Here is a 24450-nt window from a genome sequence, read left to right on the forward strand (position 1 = left end):
CTCCAAGAAACAGACAGTAACTATGAAATGATTAGAAGAGACAACAAGAACAGTTATTCAGTTATACAACAGTAAAACAACACCGATAGACAACAAAGATAAACGACCATTTAGTGCACTGACCTACGGTGCTGTTGTGGATGTCGCTCTCGTCATCCGAGACGGCCTCAACGTCAATCAGCGGGCTACTGCTTCTGGGGCCGCTGCCTATCTCGCCTAAATCATCGTTTCAAAATCACAATATCAGTCACTGCTGGCTGGATGTCACAACTTATTTATATTTAATGTCTGTGATGTTGTTACTGGACTGAGTTAAAAGTTATTGGTAAATGTCTTTGTAAAAATGCAATCGAAATGTGTCGTAATGGCATAAAGAATCACAATTATGTGAAGGGCATCTTTTACTTCCTGCATAAATTATGTTTTTTTATAGTGTCTTATAATCCTATATTATATCACTCACATATTTAATGTTTTATTACGCCGTGTTTTTAAATGATGCAAGTCTGTAATCAGGATCATGAGGCACAGGAAGTAGTAATTCTTGATACCAATTTTAAATACAGAGCATTTTTTACTTTTTTTCTTGAAAACATTTGAATTAAAGAATTTCCAGAATGCTTGTCTTGTTGCAATCAATACATGTACTAGTGGAACAGTATTTAAGTTGTAAACTTTTAAAGTATCTAAATAAAACAGCCTGTGAAGCGAAATTAAAAACTTGGTATGTCAATAAACCAAGATTCGGCATGCAGTAATTCGTTTTACTTACCCCGCGATGTCTATAGTACGATACAGGTCTTTTATTTGTGTAAAATGGTACTTACATAGAGCAAAGTCCATTCTTCTGTGTGACTCTATGCTGTCTCCGTCAAACGAGTTATCCTTTGGTGTCGAATGGAGCGGAAGTGACATGCTTCTGTCAAATCTGAAAATTTTTAGAATACAATTTTGTACATATTTAATGGGCGAATAACACTATACAGGATGCATGTTAAATGTGTACATATATTTTATGCAACTACAGTTTATTGTGTAGAACATGTAATTCATATTTTTATTTTGAAAAAAAAGAATAAAAAAGACAAATTCAAAATTAATTTGCATTATTTTTTTTAATAGAAAGCTTGTTGGCGACTGCTGACTGACTGTAGTATTTATATTAAATATAATAATCTTTATAAACAAATATTTTTTTGAGTAATTTAACAGATTTGGTTCATAAATTTTACAACTATGAAACTGGAATCAATTTTTCAATCGTTTAGGGTTTCCTCTATTAAGAAGTTAAAATTTGGGCTAATACTATTGCACAACTAAATTTTAATTTGCTCTAAAACCAGTTACAATTTTCTAAACTAAAATCTGTCACAATGGTGACAGTGGTAAACAATTGAGGTCTTATTCTAAATAATTGTTCTGACACATGACTTGGCAAACTTGTAATTTGGTGTGGATGCACCAATAATCACCTTCCATATGGACAATGGTTTTGAAAATGTGGCACCATTTAAAAAAAAATTATAGGTGATTTCTAAATTTGCAGCTAATTGAATTGTAAAACGATATATTTTTGAAACAGTAACGGCATGTCTCCAACTAGTCGAAATAGTTTAGAAAGCATTAATTGGTTTGTATTAGAACATGTGCTTTTAACGATTAAAATCTAAACTAACTTGTTTTCGAAAAAAACAAAAGTAAGAGAGAGTAACTGGAAGAGTGAAGAGAAAAAACGGACTGGGGTATGGTACAAGATAAATATAATATAGTACGAATTAAACTCTTACTTGGACAATTTTGGAGTTTCCCTGACACCATAGACTTTAGAACTCTTGGGCTTAGAACTTTCGTGGGTTGATCCGCAACTCATGTGGATTCCGCTATCGATCGACGGCCTTTTTATCAGTTTTTGCCCGTTGCTACCTCTAGTACTAGACGAGAGATCAGACAGTAGAGGACTTGGGGTAGACGTTATCATTTTGTTGCTTGGATCCGAATCCAAATCTAAATTCAGTATTTTGTACTTGTTGGCCTCACTTCTAAAAAAGTTGCAAAAATGTATTATTAATATCTCTATAACAAGTTATTTGACACGTTACCTAGTTACTGCACCTGGTCGCAGAAAGACCCCATCATGAGACTTGCTAGTAGAAGCTATAGAAACGAGAGAAGCAATTGAACTAGCGGGAGAGATAGCTGTAGGGGAAGGGGCAGCCTCTGTGGAAGATTGGTTTGATTGCAGAAGCATGTTGGCCTTGTCTCGTCTCAATTCTAACTTTTCCAACTCCTTCACTAAGTCCATGTGGTTGTTAGCTCTTGCGCAGTCTAGAGCTGTCTGGTTTGAAGTGTTCTTCATGTTTAACGCTGTGTGGTTCCACTTGTATAACATCACCGCGGTTTCGGTGTGACCCCTGGCGCAAGCCCACATCTGAGGAAGGATTAAATTTTTCATACAGTTACACATAAAAACTACACGGAGAATAGTAATACAAATTGTATTACTAGACTTCGATAAATATCGACATGAAAAAATTGGATTGCATTTCTGGAAGCTTTAAAAAAAATCAAGAAGTGTTATTTGTCTTTAAGGACCTGATGGAATGGATTAAAATTTTTCTCTGAATGCAATGAATTTTAGCAAAACCTAACGATTATACATTTTATACCAAAAAACAATTGAAAATTTTAAATATATGATTGTTTCTGATTTATTTACCAGTGGTGTGTATCCATCTTCATCCTGACTAAGGGCATCTACCTCCGTTTCCAAGAGCAGGGAAGAATTTTCCGCTCTCCAGTGCAGCATAGCGCAGACCAACCTCGAATACCCCAGGGACGCGGCTAGGTGTAAGAGCGTCATGCCTCTATGGCTGGCGAACCAAGACACGCTTAATTCTTCCCCATGCCGCCATATCCTCGACGTCATGTTCTGGCAAAAGTTGACTAGCCTGTCCTCAAAATTCGGTTGGCCGAAGAGGGCGGTGTCTTCTACCACGTCTCCGTCAGACGGTTCCTGTTTGATCTGCAGCCTGTCGTCCATGGCCTCCAGTCTTTGCAGCAGCGTGAACTTCAGCAGATTATCATTGGATCGTTCAATTTTGGGTTCGGGAGCGGTCACCTGCTCCTCCCTAGGTGGCAACTTGTACTCGAATATCACAGAGTTGGAAATCACATAGCCGTCGCACGCAACCTGCAGAGTAGCTAACCCAGCCTCGTGAGCTAGGATATGAAACAAATGTTAAGTAGTAAAGATTTAGTAAAATATAAATGGAGTAGAAAAAATGGAAAATAAGTCTGTGTACTGACCTGGACAATAACAACGTAAAACACCACTTTGCACCAAAGTAGTGGGAACAGGGAATGTATCAAAAAGTACTGTGTAAGGTCCAGAGGAATGCCACGGCCCGGTAACCAAAACCTTGACCCCTCCCTCTGGATACGCCCACTCTGGAGAGTAGTCGGTGATTTTCGCCGATCCCTCCATAGAATGGTTGTTCTGCTGCTGGTCGATCTGCGCCTTAGCGCTATTCCTATCTTCGGACGGATTTACATCTAAGAGCCCCGCATGACCCGAGTCTAAGCCATCTAGGTCAGGGAATTCACCTAGCATATCGAACGCATCTAAATTTACGAACACATCATCATCGACGACGTGAGTCGGGGACACGACTACATCGCAACTGTCGATGAAGTCCATAGGATTAATCTCAGTGGTCAAAGTCTGCTGCTCGGATTCCGCCTTGCTCTGCTGATTCACGGTGTTTGGTTCCGAATTGTGTCGTTGGTGACTATCTAGTTCGGTTGAACACAAGGGCATGTTGGCCGAGAGGGTTCTCTGAATGTCTTCCTGAGACAGGTCCAAGGTTTCGTTAAAGAACCCTCCATTAATAATGGAAGAACCGTCGCTTTTGCTAACTAACGAACCGCTAGAGTCGGTTCCTAAGAGAACTACCGTTTCGTCACAGAAGTTTTGGTGCTTGAAGTCGTCCACCACTTCCTCCTGAGTGGTGTCCATGTGCTTCGATGGAGTTGATGGAGCGCTTGACATTATCACCTCCGTCTGCTGCTGGTGGTGGTTCCTGTAAAAAAATCTTGCTCTGGAATTGAGTAAAGACAAAACATTTTAGAAAGCCACACATCTGCATAGAAAGCAAAGAAAAAACAATAATTTTTCCCTTCTTCCTGTTAAATATTTATGTTAAATTAAAACTCAACACTTTGTACCTTCTGATGTCAATGTGCTTGTTCGATTCATCACGGCAGTTTCAAACAAATTTTGAAGGTAGATGTTTATTAAGGAATCAATTGAAATTCTATTAATGTTGAAGGACTTAGGTAGTTCTAGGTGGAAAGTATTACACGACTTTCAAAACTTGGTACTTTCATAGATTTTGAGATGAGAAATTTTTTGCATTTACAGTGCATTTTACAGAAAATATGGTTATGCACTTAAATTAAAGCAGACAAAATATAATTGGTCCTCATTTTTTATGCAAAAAATGCTGCTGAAGCGTACCAGTCTGTAACAAAAGTTCCGTAAAGTAAATAATCTTAGTAATGGTACTGAAGTAGGTATTCATAATTTAATGTAGTTATTGGACATTGTCTGTTTATATTAATAATTTCATATTTTGTAATTGACCTTTATAAGTCTTTCAGACCCTCTCCTCTTTTCGATAGTTTAATAATAATAATCGTAATAACATTAATTCTGGAAACTTAATAAGAATTATTAAACCAGCCCCAGACATATACGTTAAAACTAAAAATTGTATTCAAAAATTGAATTGGAGAAACATGACATCAGAAAGACATTCTTTTTAGTAGGATAGAAAATTACCTTGGTGCAGTGCTTCCGTAGATCGATCCGTCGTTAAAAATTGATTGTCTTAGGTTATCGTTAACTTCCATCTTCGTCTCCCTCTGACAAGACTTGGAGTTCTGCTTGGAGGAATGAAGACATGAGGGGTTGGTGTCCATGATCTCCTGCTTCAGCACCAAATGACCAGTTCTAGTTTCCTTCTGTATCCCTCGGTTGGTGTTGCACACGAAATTAGCTACAGACACCGGATTCACTAGATTCTGATGACTAGAATTGTTACTGGAGTTGCTGTTGAGGATCAGAAGCCCGCCTCCGCCTTGGATCTGAGACAAGCTCAGCACCAAAGGAGGGGTATTGCTCGAGCTGGAGGAACAGTTTCCGCTATTCTGAGCGACCTGTTGGTTCCTGGAGTCTCTAGAATAGACCCTGGGAGAGTTGTTGTTGCTGAGCAACATAGAGCCCGACCCTGTGGTGGACGAGACTTGATTGTTGTTGTCAGAGTTGCTAGGGGGGCGGGAATTTGAGCTAGAGCTAGGCAGGGGGGAGCTTGCCACATCCTTCGCCGATGTTATCCTCCTCATGGGATGCGAGCAAGTCTTCCCGTCTGCGCACGTGGAATCTGGACACCCGCATTCAAGTTGTTTTACTAAGGCTGCTTGGCGCGCTACGCGTTGTTTTTCCATTAATTGACTGACGATCGCCTCCACCGTCTCAGCCGTCTGCAATTTAAAATTCTGCTAAGGACTTAGAGGGACCTGTTGGACAATTGTAGTTTTACCGATATTTCCAGTTCGTTGTTCAAGTCCGGCTCGTCCTCGCTGAAGAACATGGGCTTGAGCTGGGAGACTAATTCATCCTTCGTCCATTCTTTCTTGTCGGCCCAGAGGGCCAGGCTTGGGGTTATGACGGCCAGCTTGTTGTCATCTGGGTAAGGGACGTTGAGATAGTGAACCAGGACGATGTCGGGATTCTGTAATGACGTATGTAGTTTACACAAACGTGCCGTATATGTTTTTAAAAAATACCTACATTAGCAATTTTTAATGCAGATATTTCTAATTCTAAGTAAATTCATGAAGTATCTACTGGTTAGCGTTATAAAATATTCAAATTAAACAACTTATTAGTATAATATGAATAGTACTGTTAAGCAACACGGAAAGAAAACAAACAGAGATGTATGCATGCTATAAGATCTGATATTGGTGTTCTAGATATATTTTTGTCAGAACTATACAAAGTGTGCCACTAAAGTTCCTATTCGCGTTTTTTATATACTAAAAGATGTATTGTAAATTGGTACTAGTCATAGAGGCATTGGCTTTACAAGCTATGACAGATTTAAGACAGTAAAAGGTCCAATTTGGCATAAAAATGTGTTTTTTATCTCCAAAATTATAGACGACTTTGCTCAGCAAAGTAACGTTTTGTTCCCTAAAACAAAAAAATTTGGCGAGTCTAAAGAAAATTATATTTTGGACAATTATTTACATATTTGCTTAATGACATGAGGCAAAGCTGCTTGTCTTATTTTTTGTTTTTTTATTTGTTTTATTGCAACACGTATATTTATTTAATGTCCTACTAGTCGTTTACTTTTTAATTATCATCATATTTTGAGATACATAAAATTACATTACCCTCTAAAAAGTCAATTCACTAAAGGAATTACAATTAACATTTATTAAGATCAGTTTAATCAGTTTAAAAATTCAAAAACGTCATGCAACTGTGTGACAAAATTTTTGAGTAAAATATCAGATTAGTAGGACATTAAGCTTTGAAGGTAGGTACTAAGGGTGTTATAGGATAACAGGTTTGTTAATCACGGTGCATTATTACCCATAAGAACCTGTAATCATAAACTTATATTTAAATAGTTAAAACATCATTCTTGTCAAGAAAAAATAAATAAAATTGCAAATGTTAACAAACGGTTTTATGGAGTAAGGAATAGGAAAAAATGTACAAAATTTAATGCACCTAATTTTTTAGTTTCAGGGATAGAAAAATTTCTTTACAGCGCAACGCTCTTGACAAATATGAAGATAAAGAAATCATTTTAATTTTTTTACATACGATTAAAAAAGACAGTATACGAGTCAACTTTGTTGAAAACTGTATTTGGTGGCATGCTTCAATTTGTAATAGTCTTACTAACACAAAATTGCATGCACATCTACAGTAATTTTTCTTTCCGCGAAAATATGATACAAATAATCATCTACTAAACTACAAAACTAAATTAATTTATTAGTGGGGTACATGCATAACATTTAACACAGTGAAGAGTTGACGTCTATTTTGCGATTCGAGAAAGGGGTTTAATGTATTAAAAACACAAAAGAAATAAAAGTAGTCTTTTATCTATGAACAATGTTTTCGAATCGCAAAAAATGGGGATAAATTCACAACTAGCGCTATGTTGTGGTATATGGTAGGTGCATTGCTAGGAAATACTCGTATTTGTACTAAATATGGTTGAAGCAGTGCCTAAAAGCAGTACGTACGTAAATAGAACAAGAAAAAATACATAGTTACGGATTTTTTAGAAAAATGGGTGGATAAAACAGGTGTTAGTAATAACAACATTAAAAACAACATACTACCTGAAGAAGCCAGTAGCACCTTCTGTGGAAAGTAGGTAGTATTGCTGAATGGACGTAGCACCCATATATACACTGAAAAAAGAGGTATTATTGAAGTTTTTTGTAACAGTACCTCTTTAAAAAATAACTTTCAAGGGCGTGTTGGAAATATGCCAGTGTATCCATCAAAAGTATATCCACCAAAAGTACCTATACATCAAAATTACTCGTATTTTTATAATCATCATCTGATCCAGTTGATACTCAACTTTCACAGAATGCTGGATGGGGCCTGCAGACCGCAGACTAATATCGACAATATCAATACAATTTAAAAAATTAGGTAGTTTTGTGAAATTCGTATCGTAGTAGTGCAGTGCCTTCTATTTCAGACAAAATTATAAATTACAGATAACAGACAGTAAAAAAATACATATCAATACATAATATAAATGAAGAAATTGATTCATACCTGAAGTAAATGATTTGTCTGTGAAGAACTAACTCACAGAAGTTTGTATGTTATTTTATAAACAGGAAACAGGAGAAAATTACTAAAGTCCAAAAAAATATAAGTTTATTTCATCAACGTATCAACGATTCTTAGAAGGAAGCAAGTAATAAAATAAATGTTTATTTAATAGATATTACTGCCACATTGAAAAGAAAACAAATTAATAAATAGTCTGTTGCGCAAAATAAATTAGAAAAACAACCCGTTATTTCTTTCCAGTGTGACAGAAATATCCAATTAACTCCCAAAGTCACACTAGTGCGAATTCGTAATACCGTTTTTTATCGAATAGCTGGCATTTCTCAAGTAGCAGCTGCCGTACCACATCTGGTCTTAGTCTGTTATTGTCGACAAACTAGAGAGTTTGAAAAGTCCGATAGGTGCACATTCGCACTAGTGTGATTTTAGTGTGGGCAAAAGTGTGGCTGCAGTTGTATCGTATAATCTAAAAATAAAGTGAATTGAAATGCAAATTTCCGATCTTTTTCACCCATTTTACGTGTCGAATAGACTAGAACATTGTTTATGTAGTTGTTAATAATTTTTCAAATTTTTTTATTTTTTTTTCATTAATAGTTTAATGTATTTGTTAATATTTATGAATAATATTGTTTAAATTAATATTTTTATACAAAAAAGTGTAAAATAAACATCAATTTATAGAAAAACAGCCAAAAATCACAAACTTCAAAAAATGCCTATGTTCAAGATACTGGGATAAATCAATAATATCTATCATTTTATCAATATGGGGTTCTTAAAAATATAGATTTTGAACTTTAAAATCCTCTTTTTACTTTTTCTCTTGCTATTATTTGTAAAAAAATATGAATTAAGAAAAAGTAATTTTTCGGAAAATGATACTTTTTTCAGTCACATTTTCTATTAACAAATTAATTTTTTTTAACCTAATTACATCATTCGATTTTTCAGAAAATTTTACCCCAGTTTTGATTTGAATACGCTGTTTTCGTTAACCAATAAACAAGACATAAAGGTTCAAAGTTGTCAAAATCCCAATTCGCACTAGTGTCACCTTTGAGGGTTAAATAAAAAATTAACTGAAAATGCTACGAATAAATCATTAGATAATATGTATAATAAACACAGAAAATAAATAGGTATACTTCGGTGTTTAAAAACATGTTCAAATCATTTAAGTCTATAATTTTTGTTGTACATTCTTAAAGCAAACTTTGTTGTACACTTAAAATATTATTTTCCTAATAGTGCCCCCTCCGTACTATTTGGTCGAATTTTAAATAATGGCACAAATTTCTCAAGGTTACCCTAAGAATTAACCTAGAAAACTGCACGAAAATGCGCCCGCTGCTATCTTCATCTCAACGACAATAAAACAACTGCAAAACCACAGCGCAGCACCCCCTAATTATACACAATTAAAGTATAATCAAGTGGAACAAATCGTTCCGGTGCCCGCGATAGCATCGAGAAATTAGACCCGATACATTTATTACATGATAAATTGAACTTTAGAAACCTCGGGAAAACTTAATTCGATAACAAATGACCCCAATGAAAAGCCCCAGTCTGGGGCCTTTAAACGGGATTTATCTAAATGTCGATGTGTTGATATTGCCGGGGTGTTCGTTAGGCTTTTCGAGCAGTCAATGGCGGTTTCCTTGATTTTGTTTTAATTCAATAAAAATATGAAAATAATGAAGGGGTTCTCGTGAAAGTGTTGTCGGTTGAGTAAATTCTTCCTTGGTAGAAGGAAATTATTGTTTATCATGCAACTTGGTTTGCTATATATAAATTTGATGGGAAAATACCAGGTAAAGAAAGATCCCCCCGTTTCATTTTGTTTACCTGGACGGGAGAAATATACGGTATGTCTACGGATGAAGTTGAAAAGAGGGAAAGTATTTTTTATTTTATAAAAAACGGGGAAAGAAATCTGCCTGTGTTCAATTCCTTTTCAACATTTAATATGTACAAGGTGCCTCCAGATCGTCAATCGTTGGTCTCAATGACAAAAAATGTTTGGAAACTTTATACTTTTGGGAAACGATTACGTTTGTTGGAAAAATTATTTGTAACGTATTTTTATTTCTGAAAAATTAAGTAGGCTTTGTTACGAAAAAATTATATATATATTTTTTTACTATAAGTAAAGTGCATTTTTCCTACAAGATATAAAAAAATTGTTCAGAACTCAAATTTATTTCTATGTTCCATATTTGGAAGTATTTTTTTTTTATTTATCCGTGATGTGAAGTAGTCCAACCAAATTACACTTAAAGAAAATGTTACCTGGAATTTTAGTAGTGGAAATGGTACAATAAATGTACATAAAATAAATGCGTGGAGGGTTGATTTGGGGAGTTGAAAAAGGACGAAAGTTGACGTCAAACAAAAAAGTATCCAATACAAAAGCTGTAGATCATGCAAAAATCAACTTTTGTAGAGGCCACTTTTTAACATAACCTCAAAATTTCCGAGAAAAATGTTAAAAATTGTTTCTTCTTTTGTTCTTCATTTTTTATTTTCCATTTCCGCTAAGATAATTTAATTTTGACGAAACTTGGTGAAAGTATACTTTTTTGTGTCTTAAATAACCACAATTTTTTTTAGATAAAACAGTCAAGAAGTTTCCGACATATTCATTTTTTTCGGTCCGAAACGTTTTTTTTTTTAAACAAAAATTCTACTAAGAAAATCATCGTACCGAGTAGTGCCGTGCCGGTGCTCATTATTTTAATTTTTGGTAATTATTTAAAAGAAGTATCAGCACAGTTCAAAACATGCTCAAAAATGCAAAAAAAAACAAAAAATTATTCTTGCAAAAATTTTTCAATAATTGTTGACAATTTGTTTAATTTTTTTTAGAAATTAAAAAATAAAACGGAGTACACTATTCAGTTGTACAGAAAAAAAAATACAAAAGAAACTATGTTTCATTGTTTAACTCGGAACTTTATTTTTGTACAGCTATAAACATCTAAGTACCTAATTTTGTGTATCGAATAGGATCACCCATACTGCTAATATGAAAATACAATCAAGTAAAGAAGTTAGTTAAAGTGAAACCCCGTTCAAAAATTTCTTGTTTTTTAGAAAAAAGTTGTTTAAAATAAAAAGGAAGTTTTTTAATTATAAATTCATTTACAGGGGCAAGATAAGACTTCAGTCCTTTCACGTCAAAACATTAATTTTTTCCAAAGTTATGGTATGTCAAATAATCAATCAGACGATCCCTAATTTTGGGAAAAAATAATATTTTTATGTGAAATTTGGAGTGAAGTTTTATCTTGCTTCTGTAAATAAATCAATAGGTAATAAACTAAAACTTCCTTTTTTATTTTAAACAACTTTTATGATTTTCGAAATTTTTTGCATTTATTGCGTCATTTTTTGAATTTTTTGCATTTGATTTTATTGAACTTTTTGATTTTTATCTAAAAAAATTTGTTATTTAAGATATAGAAAGGTATAATTTCACCAAGTTTTGTCAAAATTAAATTATTTTTGGGGAAATTAAAAATAAAAAACGAAACAAAAGAAAAAACTATTTTTCGCATCTTTCTTGGAAATTTTGAGATTATGGTTAAAAAGTGACCGCTACAAAAATTGTAGATTTTTGCATGATCTACAATTTTTGTATAGAATACTTTTTTCGCTGATAATCGCAATAATATCATTCTTCACCACTTTTCAATCCCAAATCAACCATCTACCGCCCCCGCTTACGCATTTATTTCTTTTATGTTTATTATAATCCTTTTTACCATTTCCACTTATAAAAGTCCAGGTAATAATTGTTTCCCTCTAAATGAATTATTTTGATCGATCTAAAGGTCAAGTGGTTTTATGCAAGAGATCGGAAAAGATTTTATTAGAAGAAAAATAAAATGTTATACTAATAGCCCAAGTGTGATGACAATTTTAATTCTAAATACAACATAATTTGATATTTTATAAGAACAAGCATACACAGAAAAACATTTTTGGAAATGAAAATATACTACAAATTAATTTTTAAACATATGGGATGGTAAAATATCAAAATATAAAATCAACTAGTATATTTCTATAATTTCTTTTGTACGAGACAATCTCTATGTATTGGCTCACAATTGAGTGTCATCAGAAAATGAAACCCAAAAGAAATATAATAAATAGATACTACTGTAACAAAAATTGTAATAAATGGCGAATGCGCTGGTGGTAAATAATTTTTAAAACTTTATTTCCTTTTTTTAAATAATAAGTTTACAACTTTTTTGCCGAGTTATGCCATTTTGAAGTTATTCGTAGGTTTTTAACGAATACCGCAAGCGTTAGTATTATCGGGTAATCGGGTATCAACCCGATATGTATCGTGAGGAGGTTGCTGGTTGGACTTAACGCATCATTTTGACCCTGAAAAGGACGATGCAAAATAATGCACACCCCCATGTTGCGAGGGTAACTCGCGACTACTAGAAAGTAAACAATATGGAGTTACTGCCTCATCCAGTTAACAATCCAGATTTTAATCTCATAGAGCCTGTATGGAGATGCGGTATCGATTCGCATCCATTTCGTATAGTTTTTTCTTAAAGTACAGATAATTACTTACAAAATGAAAAAAAAATGTCTTAACACTATGACGGTGCTATGTGCATTAGAAAAATGGCAAAATTTTGCGGAAAAATTTAGTTGCGTAGTTTAATAGAGCAAATGGCAACGCCTAATATTTCTACGGCTTAATTTTTTTAAAAATAAATATCACAGCTTGGACTGTGTCGCCGCTAGTCGGATGGAAATCGATGCGGAAGGAGCCGCCAGTTGTATCTCAATCGGGCACGGCGGAAACGCGCTTTAAAACATAAAGGGGAATTATTAGTTCGTGTAATGCAAGCTGTCCTTTCTAACAATAGAGTCTAATATAGCACATATGGAGCCGCCTAATCAGGCAGTTTAAATTCATGGGGACCCGGAGCCCGGACGCGCAACCATTGGTTAAATCCCGGTGTCACGACACGCGCCGATTACGAAAAATCCTGCTCTATCGAGTCTCGATCCGTTCGCGACAAATTTTGTTTGGAATATGTGGGTTGACGACCCGTTAAATTCTGTTCTTTCCACTTCGTTTGTTAGTTCGCCGATTTCGGAGGAATAAACATACTTTTCAATCGAACAAAGATAATAAGTTGTAGCTATTTATTTGTTTATAATCTTATCAACGAAATACTAAACAAGGCAGTCATCCATACACTAGTCATTTTTAGAATTTGAACCCTGCATGAGGAAAAAATCAGTTTCATGTCGCCAATTCCGATATACCGACGACCCGGCTGGAAACTGTAAATGGAGGACTTTCCACTTACAAAAAAAAAGGTACACTCACAAGGCAAATACTCCAATTATTAAAAATAAGTTAGTCAGTTACAATAATAAGTAAATCTATAAAATTAAATAAAAAAATGTGAAATACACAGTAAAAAACATCCCAAAGTGCTTAAAATAAAGTAGATACTAAACATCCCATAAATATAAAAAAGCGACATGGTGTATAAAAAAGAGTAAGGCCGTATTAATTAAATCGACTGCCAAAACAGATTTATTCGCAAATTATTTGGAGGACAAACATCCCTTATAAATTAAATTAAATAGCCACTAAATGGACCGAGATTCAGCTATGCGACATGGCGCAAAAATAGAGTAGAGCTGTATTAACACGATTGCAGAAACATATTTACTCGCAAATTATCTCGTATGGAAACATCTCCTAAATATTAAATTAAATTGCCACTAAACGGACTTAGACCCAAACATGCGACATGGTGCACAAAATAGAGTAAGGCTATACCAAAACGACTACGAAAACAGATTCATTCACAAATTATTTCCTAAATATTAAATAAATTAAATTACTACAACGGGCCTAGATCCTAGACATGCGACATGGTGTATAAAATGGCTATATAAAAAGGCTGTACTAAAACGACTGTCGAAACAGATTTACTCGCAAATTATATGGAGGGTTGAATCCTGGAAAATTTTGCCTGAAAATATTTTTCTTACACTGTAGAAAAAATTCACTCAATTTTACTCAATACTGTATCAATTTCTGTCCACACCCGATTGAGTGAAATTTTCACTCTATTAGTATGAGTACAACTGAGTGAAATTATTTCATCAAAAATGAGTAAGTTTTACTCAAATCCGGGTTACTGCTAACTATCAATTTGACTCTATTCTGCGTATATAAAACCAATTTAGAGTTGACTTTTTTTTTAATATGATTTAAATTTAACTATTATTGAGTCATTTTTTACTCAGATTTGGTATTTAATTAACTAAATATTGTGTGCAAAAATAAATCTCTCATAAACGATTCATTAGGATATACAGTGTTGAAATTAATTCACTGAGCGGGGCCTCCTCCTGTCCTGGCTGAGACCTGCCGGAGCCAGCTGAGATCCGCCGCCACCGGCTAAGGCCTATTGCTTTCACACACACCGATTTTTTTACAGTGTAGAAATATTTTGAAAAAATCCTCTTTAACTGATCAAAGCCTGTTTAATTCACTTCTGGAGCTCGATTCTTGACGATGAGAGAATAGAATACTCCCTGGGGAATATTCCCTTATTTCACTCTACTACTGTTCTATCACAAAATTCATACTGTATTCTCGACACAAGTGGATCGAGCCATGAAAGTGAAGAACGAGGAACAATGTTGTTAAATGTACCGACCAATCAGAAAGCAGTAAAAAGGCGGTAGAATCAAAACTAGTGATGAGCTAGTCATGAAATTACTGTTATTTGATTGTCAGTGTCAGGTGCAGTTTAAAAAGGAAAGAAAATGGAAATCAATAAAAAACCGAAGCTAAATCCAGTAAGTTCTAAACAAAAAGAACTTCTAATAGATTATATTGGGGGTAAAAAAACAAATGTACACTGGAAGGTTAACACCCAGCTACACTAGAAAGACAATAAGGTCTAACTGGGAAGAACTTACAAATATGTTAATACTATTTTAAGTAGATCCATTTTATTCTACTATTATTTTACTCGAGTACTGAATAATCCTTCAAGTAAACACAAATTATACGAACGTTTCCTCAAAGTTCTCGAAGGATATCACCATAAAACAGTAACTAGAGATATTACAGACAGATTTCGGAATTCGTAATTTGTGAAACATGTCAAAAAATATAGGGTTAGGTTTAATGATCCCTGCCTATTCTCAAGAAAATATCAGTAAAAGAAATAGGGAACAATTCTGCTACATGATTACTTTACATTACATGATGTATGATTACTCAATAGAACACCATTCAAGAATACCTATTAATGAGTTTTAGTAGAGGCATACCCCCTTTCCCTCGTTCCTTCTACTCCCTATAATTCAATAATAAAGTCCCTGATATATGTTTTTCGCTAACAATAAGACTTGAGAACAAGCATATAGTTAACGTTTTTGCTAACCTTGTTATAAATATTTTTTAATTCTTTTTCAGGAGGATTTCTCTAGGACAGAAGGAGCAGCATTCGAAGATGTACGTTCTTGGTATCTAGACGTTGAATAAATCATCTGGAGCTGGGAGTATGTATTTGTTGTTGCTTCGATCAACGTAGCTACAAGGAAACGCAGCGCACAAGTTCGTCTGATGAAACCAAATTAATTTACTTATTGGCGAAAATGAATTTTTGTCTCTTTTGTTACAGACAGCACTTTTTTGTTCAGTAAAAATAAAAGTATTAGTTTAAATTAAAGTAAAATAAAGTAAAGTAAAGAGAGAGAATTGTTTTACTACTTTGTTAAAAAAAAAATTCTCCACCTATTCCGAAATTTTTGTACATTTTCTGTCAAATTTTAACAAAAACAAATACTCTAATTTCAATTAAAATTTAAGGAAAAGAGAGGATTTTATATTCAATCTTTTGCTACCTTTTTTTTAAAACCTTTTTTGTAAAAAACCTTTTTTGTAAAAAAAATTTCCCCCTTCGCCCCGCCTTCGAATTTTTTGTTCCATTTCTTGTCAATTTTTAACAAAAAACAAATACACTAATTTCAATTAAATTTTAAGGAAAAGAGAGGTTTTCTGTTAAATTTTTTGCTACCTTTTTTGTTAAAAAAATTCCCCCTCCACCCCGCCAACGAATTTTTTGTTGTCATTATGGCATGTTGACGTACTTGTTGAAAATTCTGGCACAATTGTGGCCATATGTACTTACCACCAGGATTTTCCACAAATATGTAGATATGACATAGCGTTAACCTACTTAGCAAATGTCGTAAGTCCACTTTTTATCCAAACAGAGATTTTGGTGGACTTACGACTATTTCTGCCCTTGAATCGAATGCAGCGGACATTCGACATATGCGTTTTGATGTTTTCGCACGCTGTTTACTACTAAAGTAAAATCTGACTTCTCAGCAAGACAGGTTCATGCACTGCCAGCTAGATGCCACCAAAATCTCTGTATGGATAAAAAGTGGACTTACGACATTTGCTAAGTAGGTTAACGATATGGTGTTGCAATTCGAAGACAAGACTGTTGCCAAGTCTTGTCCAACCAGGCAGAAATCTATACCATTGAACTACGTGTATCAAGCTAGAAATAACTGCGACATACTTGCAAGTCCATAGAATTTTTCTAGGAATACTGTATATGTGTTCTTTAAAAACTCTTCATAAGACCAAAAAAACATGAATCAGAAAAGGCTAAGGCTGTACTGAGAGACAGTATCTACTACTTCGTACTTCCCAACAGAACATCTTCCTTCCCTGTAAGATTCAAATATTTAGTGTCTTTCACAAAATATTCTCAATTGGTTGTTATTTCTTGACATTCCCTCACACTATTTGTTCAAAAGTTTTAACATCGACTTATCCACACTTCCTTTCCGATGTACCCGTCCCAACTTGTTGTACGGGTCGACTGTTGATCGTTCGTGAATGGGCATGCCGCGACTGCTTCCGTCTGTTAATTTCTATCGAATCACCCACCAAAGGTCGGCCCAAGTAGCGATCGTGACAACGGTGACCGCGAAATATGTCGAAGGAAATTAATCAGTCGCCGCGTTCCGACAGTTTGTCAATGATAGCGAACGCGCTCTGTTTACCGTTTCCTTAATAGGCTTTAAATGGGTCGCCCCGGAGTTTGACGTTGCACGAGCTAATAAACCCTACGGAAACTGATTTGTAGTTCATAGTGCCCTGTCGGAATTATTAAGCCTTAATAGGCGAACGGAACGATTGAAAATATTGTTTACTCGGTAAGGATGAATTTGAGATTAGTTGTCATCTTAATCATCAATTGCAGTTTATTCATTTGATTTAATCTATATTTGTTGGGCAATTAGTGTGGTCTCACGATCATCGGAAGTATCGCCGGAGCCGTTGCCAATTCTTTCAAGCCTGTGCAGTGGTATATCCGCCATTCTTCTCTCATGCCGTTGCTTGTTTCTTAGAAGAGGTAACATCTACTCCTCCGAAAGCCTTATTCAACATTCATTTTATTTCGTTGTTCGAGTTCCAGTGCTTCCCGTCTCATCAGGTTCTGTCCTTCTCCGAAGTACCTCGATGTTTTCGAAATTTATTGTATGCTCTTCATCTTCTCCTTTACATATTTATTTGTTAATGAGGATTGAAATTAAATATCTTTTTGATAGATTTTAAGAGAAAAAAAAATGAAACAAAACCTATAAAATAATCTCGAAAAAAACCCTTAAGGAACTTATAACCTTATTAGTTATAATGAAAAATAGTATATTATTAAGGGTCATCTACTATCAGGTTATAGTGGTAAAAAAGAAAATACTACTTAAATATAATTGGGGCCATAATATCACATGAAAGTTGAAGTTTAAATTGACAAAACATCGATAAGTACAACAATTTCTGGGCTGGTTCACATATCCTCGTTTTAGACACCTGGCAGGTGGCACATAATAAACAACTGCTTTTTCAGTTGATCAAATTCAAAAATCAATTGGGTTAAAATCAGTGGATTTAAGGGGTCAAACAATGGGTATTCCACATCCGATACATGTATTGAGAATTTGGAGATTCCCCTAATATAAGAAGACGTTAAAAAAGCAGATACAATGCTTTGTCTCTTGAAGTCCCTAACAACGAAACCCAAATTTTTATATGATGCTTTCACATTAGTTACACATGTGTAGTAGACGTTAAGTTTTTCTCAAAGGTAACCCCAAGGATTTTAATATATTCGGGACGATTCAGTGCAACATTATCTAATCTAAATACATATAAAAGAGGATTCTATTTTCAGTCCCAGCTGTAATAGAACATATACAGGGTTATTCACAACATCCAAAAAAATTTGGGAATAGATGCGGCATGAGAAGTAGAGTCAATATTGTAAAAAAAATTTTTGTAAAATCCTTATAGTTTCCGAGAAAAAAATTATTGAAATTGTAGTGCTTTCAACCATTACATAGCTGGACAACTGTAGTCTCTAGTGTCATTCGTAATACGCCTGGAGAGCCACGTGGCCTCAGCGACTACGAATACTGAAATCCGATGTTTATAATAGTTTTTTAGTAGTTAGTGTCAAAAATGGCTTGCGTGTATAGCAACTCGGAGTTGACGGANCAATTCTTTCAAGCCTGTGCAGTGGTATATCCCCCATTCTTTTCTCATGCCGTTACTTGTTTCTTAGAAGAGGTAACATCTACTCCTCCGAAATCGTTCTTTATTTAATTATCTATTTAATTCTCGAAAGGGAGTTTATTATCAGTATACTTTAATCAATATGTGGGAACTTAGAAATGTTGTATGTTCAGAGAATTACTTCCAAGCACTTACCATTCATCGCTTACGTGGAATGTAATCCAGTGGCTGGCTATACAGGGTGACACTGAAGTTGGAGAAACAAAAAGAAACACCAAAACTTCCAGGAAGGGTTTTATTAACAATAAACAAAACAACCAAACAAAATAGCAACACAACGGCTCGACGACATTATTAATTTATTTATTTACACACGCGACAGCGTACCGAGATTCAGGGAATGCGCGCTTCATAGTAAAATTTGGAAAAACCTTATCTATTATTAAATTTAATTAATCAGCCCGAGACTCTAAAGTTAATAATTAGTCTGATCAATGTGAAACCTAAGGAAGAACTGACTTTTTCTCCTAGATCTCTCCTGAATTCCACACTTATCTAATAAATTATCTAATTGATTGGACTTTACATTTATACAAGAATTCTGACTTACTAGTAACCCTAGCCTTCCCCTAGTGACTCCGCGTAGCAATTACGGGACGGATTAGTCGATCTCATTTAATCTACTCTTATAGCTTGGAAAAATCCGTCAAAAAAAACCAGGTTATTAATATACTTTTCTTTTTCAATCATTATTTATTTCACAATTTAATTTAAGTCTACATTGGAACTCCTACGCTCTTCTCGCGGTTTCGCGCGTTATTAAAAAGTTGGGTTTCTACGCGGCGCCTCCCAGACGCTTAACACATGGTCCCGACAGTTTAAGTGAACTCGTTAAAATATTGGCAAATTCTCCGAAGGACTACCTACTTGAAAGCCCTCAACTTTCGATAATTTGTGTTGACATGAATATTTTACCTTTTTGCCTATCCGTTCCGAGAACTAATAAATAAATGACTGCGCGTCCCGGCTTTTCTTACAAATAATAAACAAACTGTTCTACCAGTGTAGCCGTTCTGATCCGTATCTCCTATTGCTGCATCATCGCCTCGCGTCATTTCTCTTCGTGTTTTGCCGTTTCATTATTAAGTGCACTTCCGGCTGAGATTTCCCCTCGCTGCCCTTTTTTTCCGACAAGAAAAATGGCGTCGATTATTCGGGTTAATTAGCGTCCGAAAAAAAATTGCGAGAGCCCCAAATCGCGTGCATAATTAAGGAAGGCCGCTTGGATGAGTAAAAATGTTTACGGTTTTTTAACCACCTCTCCGTAATGGGCGCGAATGAAGTACCCAGCTGCAATATATCTACTTGGCGGCCGGCTCGACCTGGAGACCGATGCATTTTGTATGAGACGTGGCAAACGAATCGCGCTTGAAAAATGTATACTTCAATTAAAACTGTTTATAGGACGAACAGTATACAGGGTAGCACATATCGCGTAAGGTTACAGCGTATGGACAGCGATAGAAAAAATAAAGGCACGAACATTTAATTTAAAATTTTGTTTACAATATTATCGGATAATCAAATAGATTAGCAACCTTCTGAAACGCATTAATAAGGAAATGTTTTTAACTCGACATGCAAAATTCGTTTGAAAAACTATGAATACGTGGGCTCGGCGTAGCTCGCTCCTACATCTGTATAGTGTTTACAACGGTGGTCATGGTTACCGTAGCGCAGCAGGGAAAGACGGAGTAGGAGTAGGGCATTCACTATAAAAAATAATGTTGAACACATTTTCCCGATATGTATTTCAATAGTAGGTACTTAAAATAAAACTGCCCAATTATATTTAATTTTTTTTTCAATACTTTGTAAATAAATTTTTCCGCCGATTACTACCTATAACTTATGGTAGTGTTTCCATGAAAAGATATCTTCCATTTTATTCGAAAAACAAACCATTTTCAATGTATTATTTTAATTTTCAACCTAATAAAGGCACAAAAAATGTTAAATTTCTCTAGAACTATCCATTTCTCGAAAAAAGTTCATTGGTTTTGTTTGATAGAGATACAATTTTAAATATAAACTAATCCTGACATCATGACAAGTTCGAAAAAATCAGTGGTGTAGAATTTTGCAATTTTGTTAGAGGTAGCAAGAAGTATGGCCCAGGGAAAAATTTCACCAATATGTCTGTCTTTTCATGATTACATTGTATTCAAAATCATATTTAGGAAAAAAAAATCATATGATTTTTTTACTAAACAAGTAGTTCCAAGGTTATGTTAGGTTTAACGCTCACTAACGTTAATGGAAGTTACAAAAAGTAATAAATTAAAAATTATTTTTTCGAATAAAATGAATGATATATTTTTTCTTGGAAACACATAAGGAGTTAGCACTGACAAAATTTTCAAAATATTCAGTGGAGTCTAGGGTCTTTAGTAAAAATCTCCGCCATTAGTTACAAGTGTTTACATTTTGGATAAAAAAATTGCTAAAACATGTTTTCTCGCATTCATAACAAACGTCTCCAGTTGTATTCTAGAAAAGGTGATTTTTTTCTTATATTTCAACATCCTGTGTCTCGAAAAATATCTATTTGCAGAGCCATTTTTGGTTTAAAATCATTCAAAGAAGCATCCCTCAAAGTGTGTTGGTGTACTTAATTAACACCCTGTATTTTAATTTAGCATACCCAAAAACTCACCAAATTTGAATAAAATATCTTTAAAAGTGTTGGAGATACCGGTAATCAAATACTTAGTTTTTTTATTTTATGCGTAGGTAACCGATAATTTAAATTATAGTTAGAAAAAAAGTTGCTCTTTACGTTTGCTTCACATAAAACTATTCAATTCCCGAGCGATTTTTAANTATTAATTAATAATAACAATAGCGGCAAAATAATTTGAATTTGCTGATATAAAATAGGTGCTATACAATTCTATTTATTCTTTTCCTTGCGAAATTCTTTCAAGTTTTTGTTCGTTTTTATCACTGCCGCCTTGACGGCCGCATTGTGCCAGGTCAGGTTTTACAGTAGACTAGTTTCCAGTGCCGTGCAAAAGTGTATTTTTAAATCATTTTCAAACTGCACTTTTTGATTTTTTCTTTACAAAATTGTATTTGTAAGTCCCCTGTACATCCACAATTTTTTTTTTTTTGATAAGTTCTGAATCACCCTGTATATGGTACTGAAGATAAAGGGAAATATTGTTATTATCGCACAACCTGTTAATTTTGACAAGTTCATTTGTAATTTCAAGCAGTCTGATATAGAATTAAGAAAATATTAACTTCGAGATGTTCGGTATACCTATCATTAATAAATAAGAAGAATAAAAGGGGATCAAAGGCAGAACCTTGTGGTACCCCAGGAAGAGATTAAATTTCACCGGGGGTGAAGTCACGATATTCCACAAATTGGTTTCTGTATTTAAGTAGCCGTAAAAAAGGGAGAGACCAGAATTCTGAAGATTGTTTAGTAGAAATAATATTATAGTTCAACCTTTTGAAAGTTTCCTACAAATCAACACCATCTAAGTATTCTATCAGAAATTGAATTATTTGGAATAAATAGGTTGCTTAGTCCAAGAGCTGACGACGAATTTAGGGAATGTATTTTAGGCAAGATGAAATAATTGCGGTTATTTCATGTGACATTTGCAAAAAAATAATTTGCATATTTTAGCATTTATATAAGCCAGAAATAAAAATCCCAGACTATTTTGTCCGTAATGCGACAAAAAAGTCTTGTGCGTAGCCACAGGTACGAGAAAGATAGTTTATCGAGACATGCCGGCAGCTGACGGGGTCCTGGCTCCTCGGGCTGTGATTGGTTGCTGAAAGATCACGTGACTCGAGTTTACCACATGGCTCGGGCTCTGTATACAACAACAGAGTATTTTGGAGTTGCTTATTTTTTTTTTTTTGAAAAATTAACAAATAAATAATAAATTAATAAATAATAATGTTTGCAACAACTCTAATGAAATAGTTAAATTCGATAAATTTATAAATTTTAATATTAAAAAAAATAAATAAAATTGTGTTATGAAAATCCTTTGAACAATTAAATATACTAAACAAAGCATTTTGTATCTTAACAGGAACAATAATTTAAAGATTGACATATTAAATTATTCAATATATTTTTTTATATCCAACTTTTATTAAATTAATATTAATTCCTACAATTGAAGTAAATTTTTAACGTCAATTGACGTCAAGTTAATAGAAAATGTCGATACAACTATATTAGTTTCATAATAAGAAAAGGCGTTGTCGATAAAATTATTTTAGCAATTAATTAAAAAAATATTAACTTTCTAATTGATTAATTTGACTCTTAACGGTCCTCTTCACTGCTCTCTGATGATTCACTGTCTGGCAGATTGTCTTCAATGTCTGACAAGCTGTCTTCACTGTCTGACAGACCGTCTTCACTGTCCGAAAGATCGGCTTCAGTGTGTTCCGCTGCTGTGTTTTCCTCGATATTACCTTTATTTGCTAAAAAAATTTTTGTCCGGGAGCTACTAAAAACCGTTCAATTTGTCTGGCAATTTACACGAATTTTCAATATTAATGAACATGCTAAAAAAATTTTAGAATGCCTAAAGTATATTTTTTTGCGTGTATTAATTAAATATATTCAGGGGGGTCGGGTCATACTTTCAAAGGACAAAATAGTCTGGGATTTTTATTTCTGGGTTATATAAATGCTAAAATAAAAGATTTAAATATATTTTTTTGGTTTATTCTTTTGCAAATGTCACATGCTGCGCAGTAGCGAAATAAGGGCAAACGCTCTGCCTGACTCACGATTCGAGATTCACCCATTGATAAAATACTGTTTTTTTTATTATTTCAACTTGCCTAAAATACATTCCCTAAATTCGTCGTCAGCTCTACGACTAACTGTAGATCTCCCGTGAATCAAATCTTAGTATATTATAATTTGGTTCTTAACGCAATGTACAATGTAAAAAATTAAATTAAGTAATAAACGCCATTGAAGACATTTTTCGAGATTTTTGTGCAGGTGATTTTCGCTTTTCTTGACCGTTCTAAACTCCACCACCCGATGGTAAATGTTTTTTTTTTAACTCTCGGGAGACAGGTACAAACCAAGAGTTGTGCACAATGATAAATATGTAACCTGAGGGGTTATTTCTTTATTTAATTATCTATTTAATTCTCGAAAGGGAGTTTATTATCAGTATACTTTAATCAATACGTGGGAACTTAGAAATGTTGTATGTTCAGAGAATTACTTCCAAGCACTTACCATTCATCGCTTACGTGGAATGTAATCCAGTGGCTGGCTATACAGGGTGACACTGAAGTTGGAGAAACAAAAAGAAACACCAAAACTTCCAGGAAGGGTTTTATTAACAATAAACAAAACAACCAAACAAAATAGCAACACAACGGCTCGACGACATTATTAATTTATTTATTTTCACACGCGACAGCGTACCGAGATTCAGGGAATGCGCGCTTCATAGTAAAATTTGGAAAAACCTTATCTATTATTAAATTTAATTAATCAGCCCGAGACTCTAAAGTTAATAATTAGTCTGATCAATCTGAAACCTAAGGAAGAACTGACTTTTTCTCCTAGATCTCTCCTGAATTCCACACTTCGCTTTGACACGCCCATTTCTTGGGTCCAGAAGTTTCGGTTCTTATCTTATTGGCGGGGACCCTGAATGTCGGGATGCTTTAATAATTAGGTTAATAATTATCTAATTGATTGGACTTTATATTTATACAAGAATTCTGACTTACTAGTAACCCTAGCCTTCCCCTAGTGACTCCGCGTAGCAATTACGGGACGGATTAGTCGATCTCATTTAATCTACTCTTATAGCTTGGAAAAATCCGTCAAAAAAACCAGCTTATTAATATACAGGGTGGTAAT

The 24450-nt window shown here is 34.3% G+C and overlaps 1 protein-coding gene across 3 annotated transcripts in view; it reads right to left on the reverse strand.

Moving 5' to 3' along the window:
* The window catches only part of LOC108913331 (calmodulin-binding transcription activator 2), a 70588-nt gene that overhangs the window by 12808 nt on the left and 33330 nt on the right, over positions 1–24450 (reverse strand). For 2 of the 3 annotated variants that reach the window (XM_018718864.2, XM_018718866.2), the window contains exons 3-11: positions 7432–7503; positions 5601–5792; positions 4841–5556; positions 3307–4097; positions 2717–3219; positions 2100–2428; positions 1788–2039; positions 828–928; positions 124–216 (exon numbers count right to left, since the gene is read on the reverse strand). In XM_018718864.2, coding sequence (XP_018574380.1) covers positions 124–216; positions 828–928; positions 1788–2039; positions 2100–2428; positions 2717–3219; positions 3307–4097; positions 4841–5556; positions 5601–5792; positions 7432–7503 — 3049 coding nt within the window. The remainder of the gene's footprint in view (positions 1–123; positions 217–827; positions 929–1787; positions 2040–2099; positions 2429–2716; positions 3220–3306; positions 4098–4840; positions 5557–5600; positions 5793–7431; positions 7504–24450) is intronic. The other variant, XM_018718865.2, reaches the window with a different exon arrangement.

This window comes from Anoplophora glabripennis, unplaced genomic scaffold, assembly GCF_000390285.2.
Source record: "Anoplophora glabripennis isolate ALB-LARVAE unplaced genomic scaffold, Agla_2.0 scaffold872, whole genome shotgun sequence".
In the NCBI taxonomy this organism is placed as follows: domain Eukaryota; kingdom Metazoa; phylum Arthropoda; class Insecta; order Coleoptera; family Cerambycidae; genus Anoplophora; species Anoplophora glabripennis.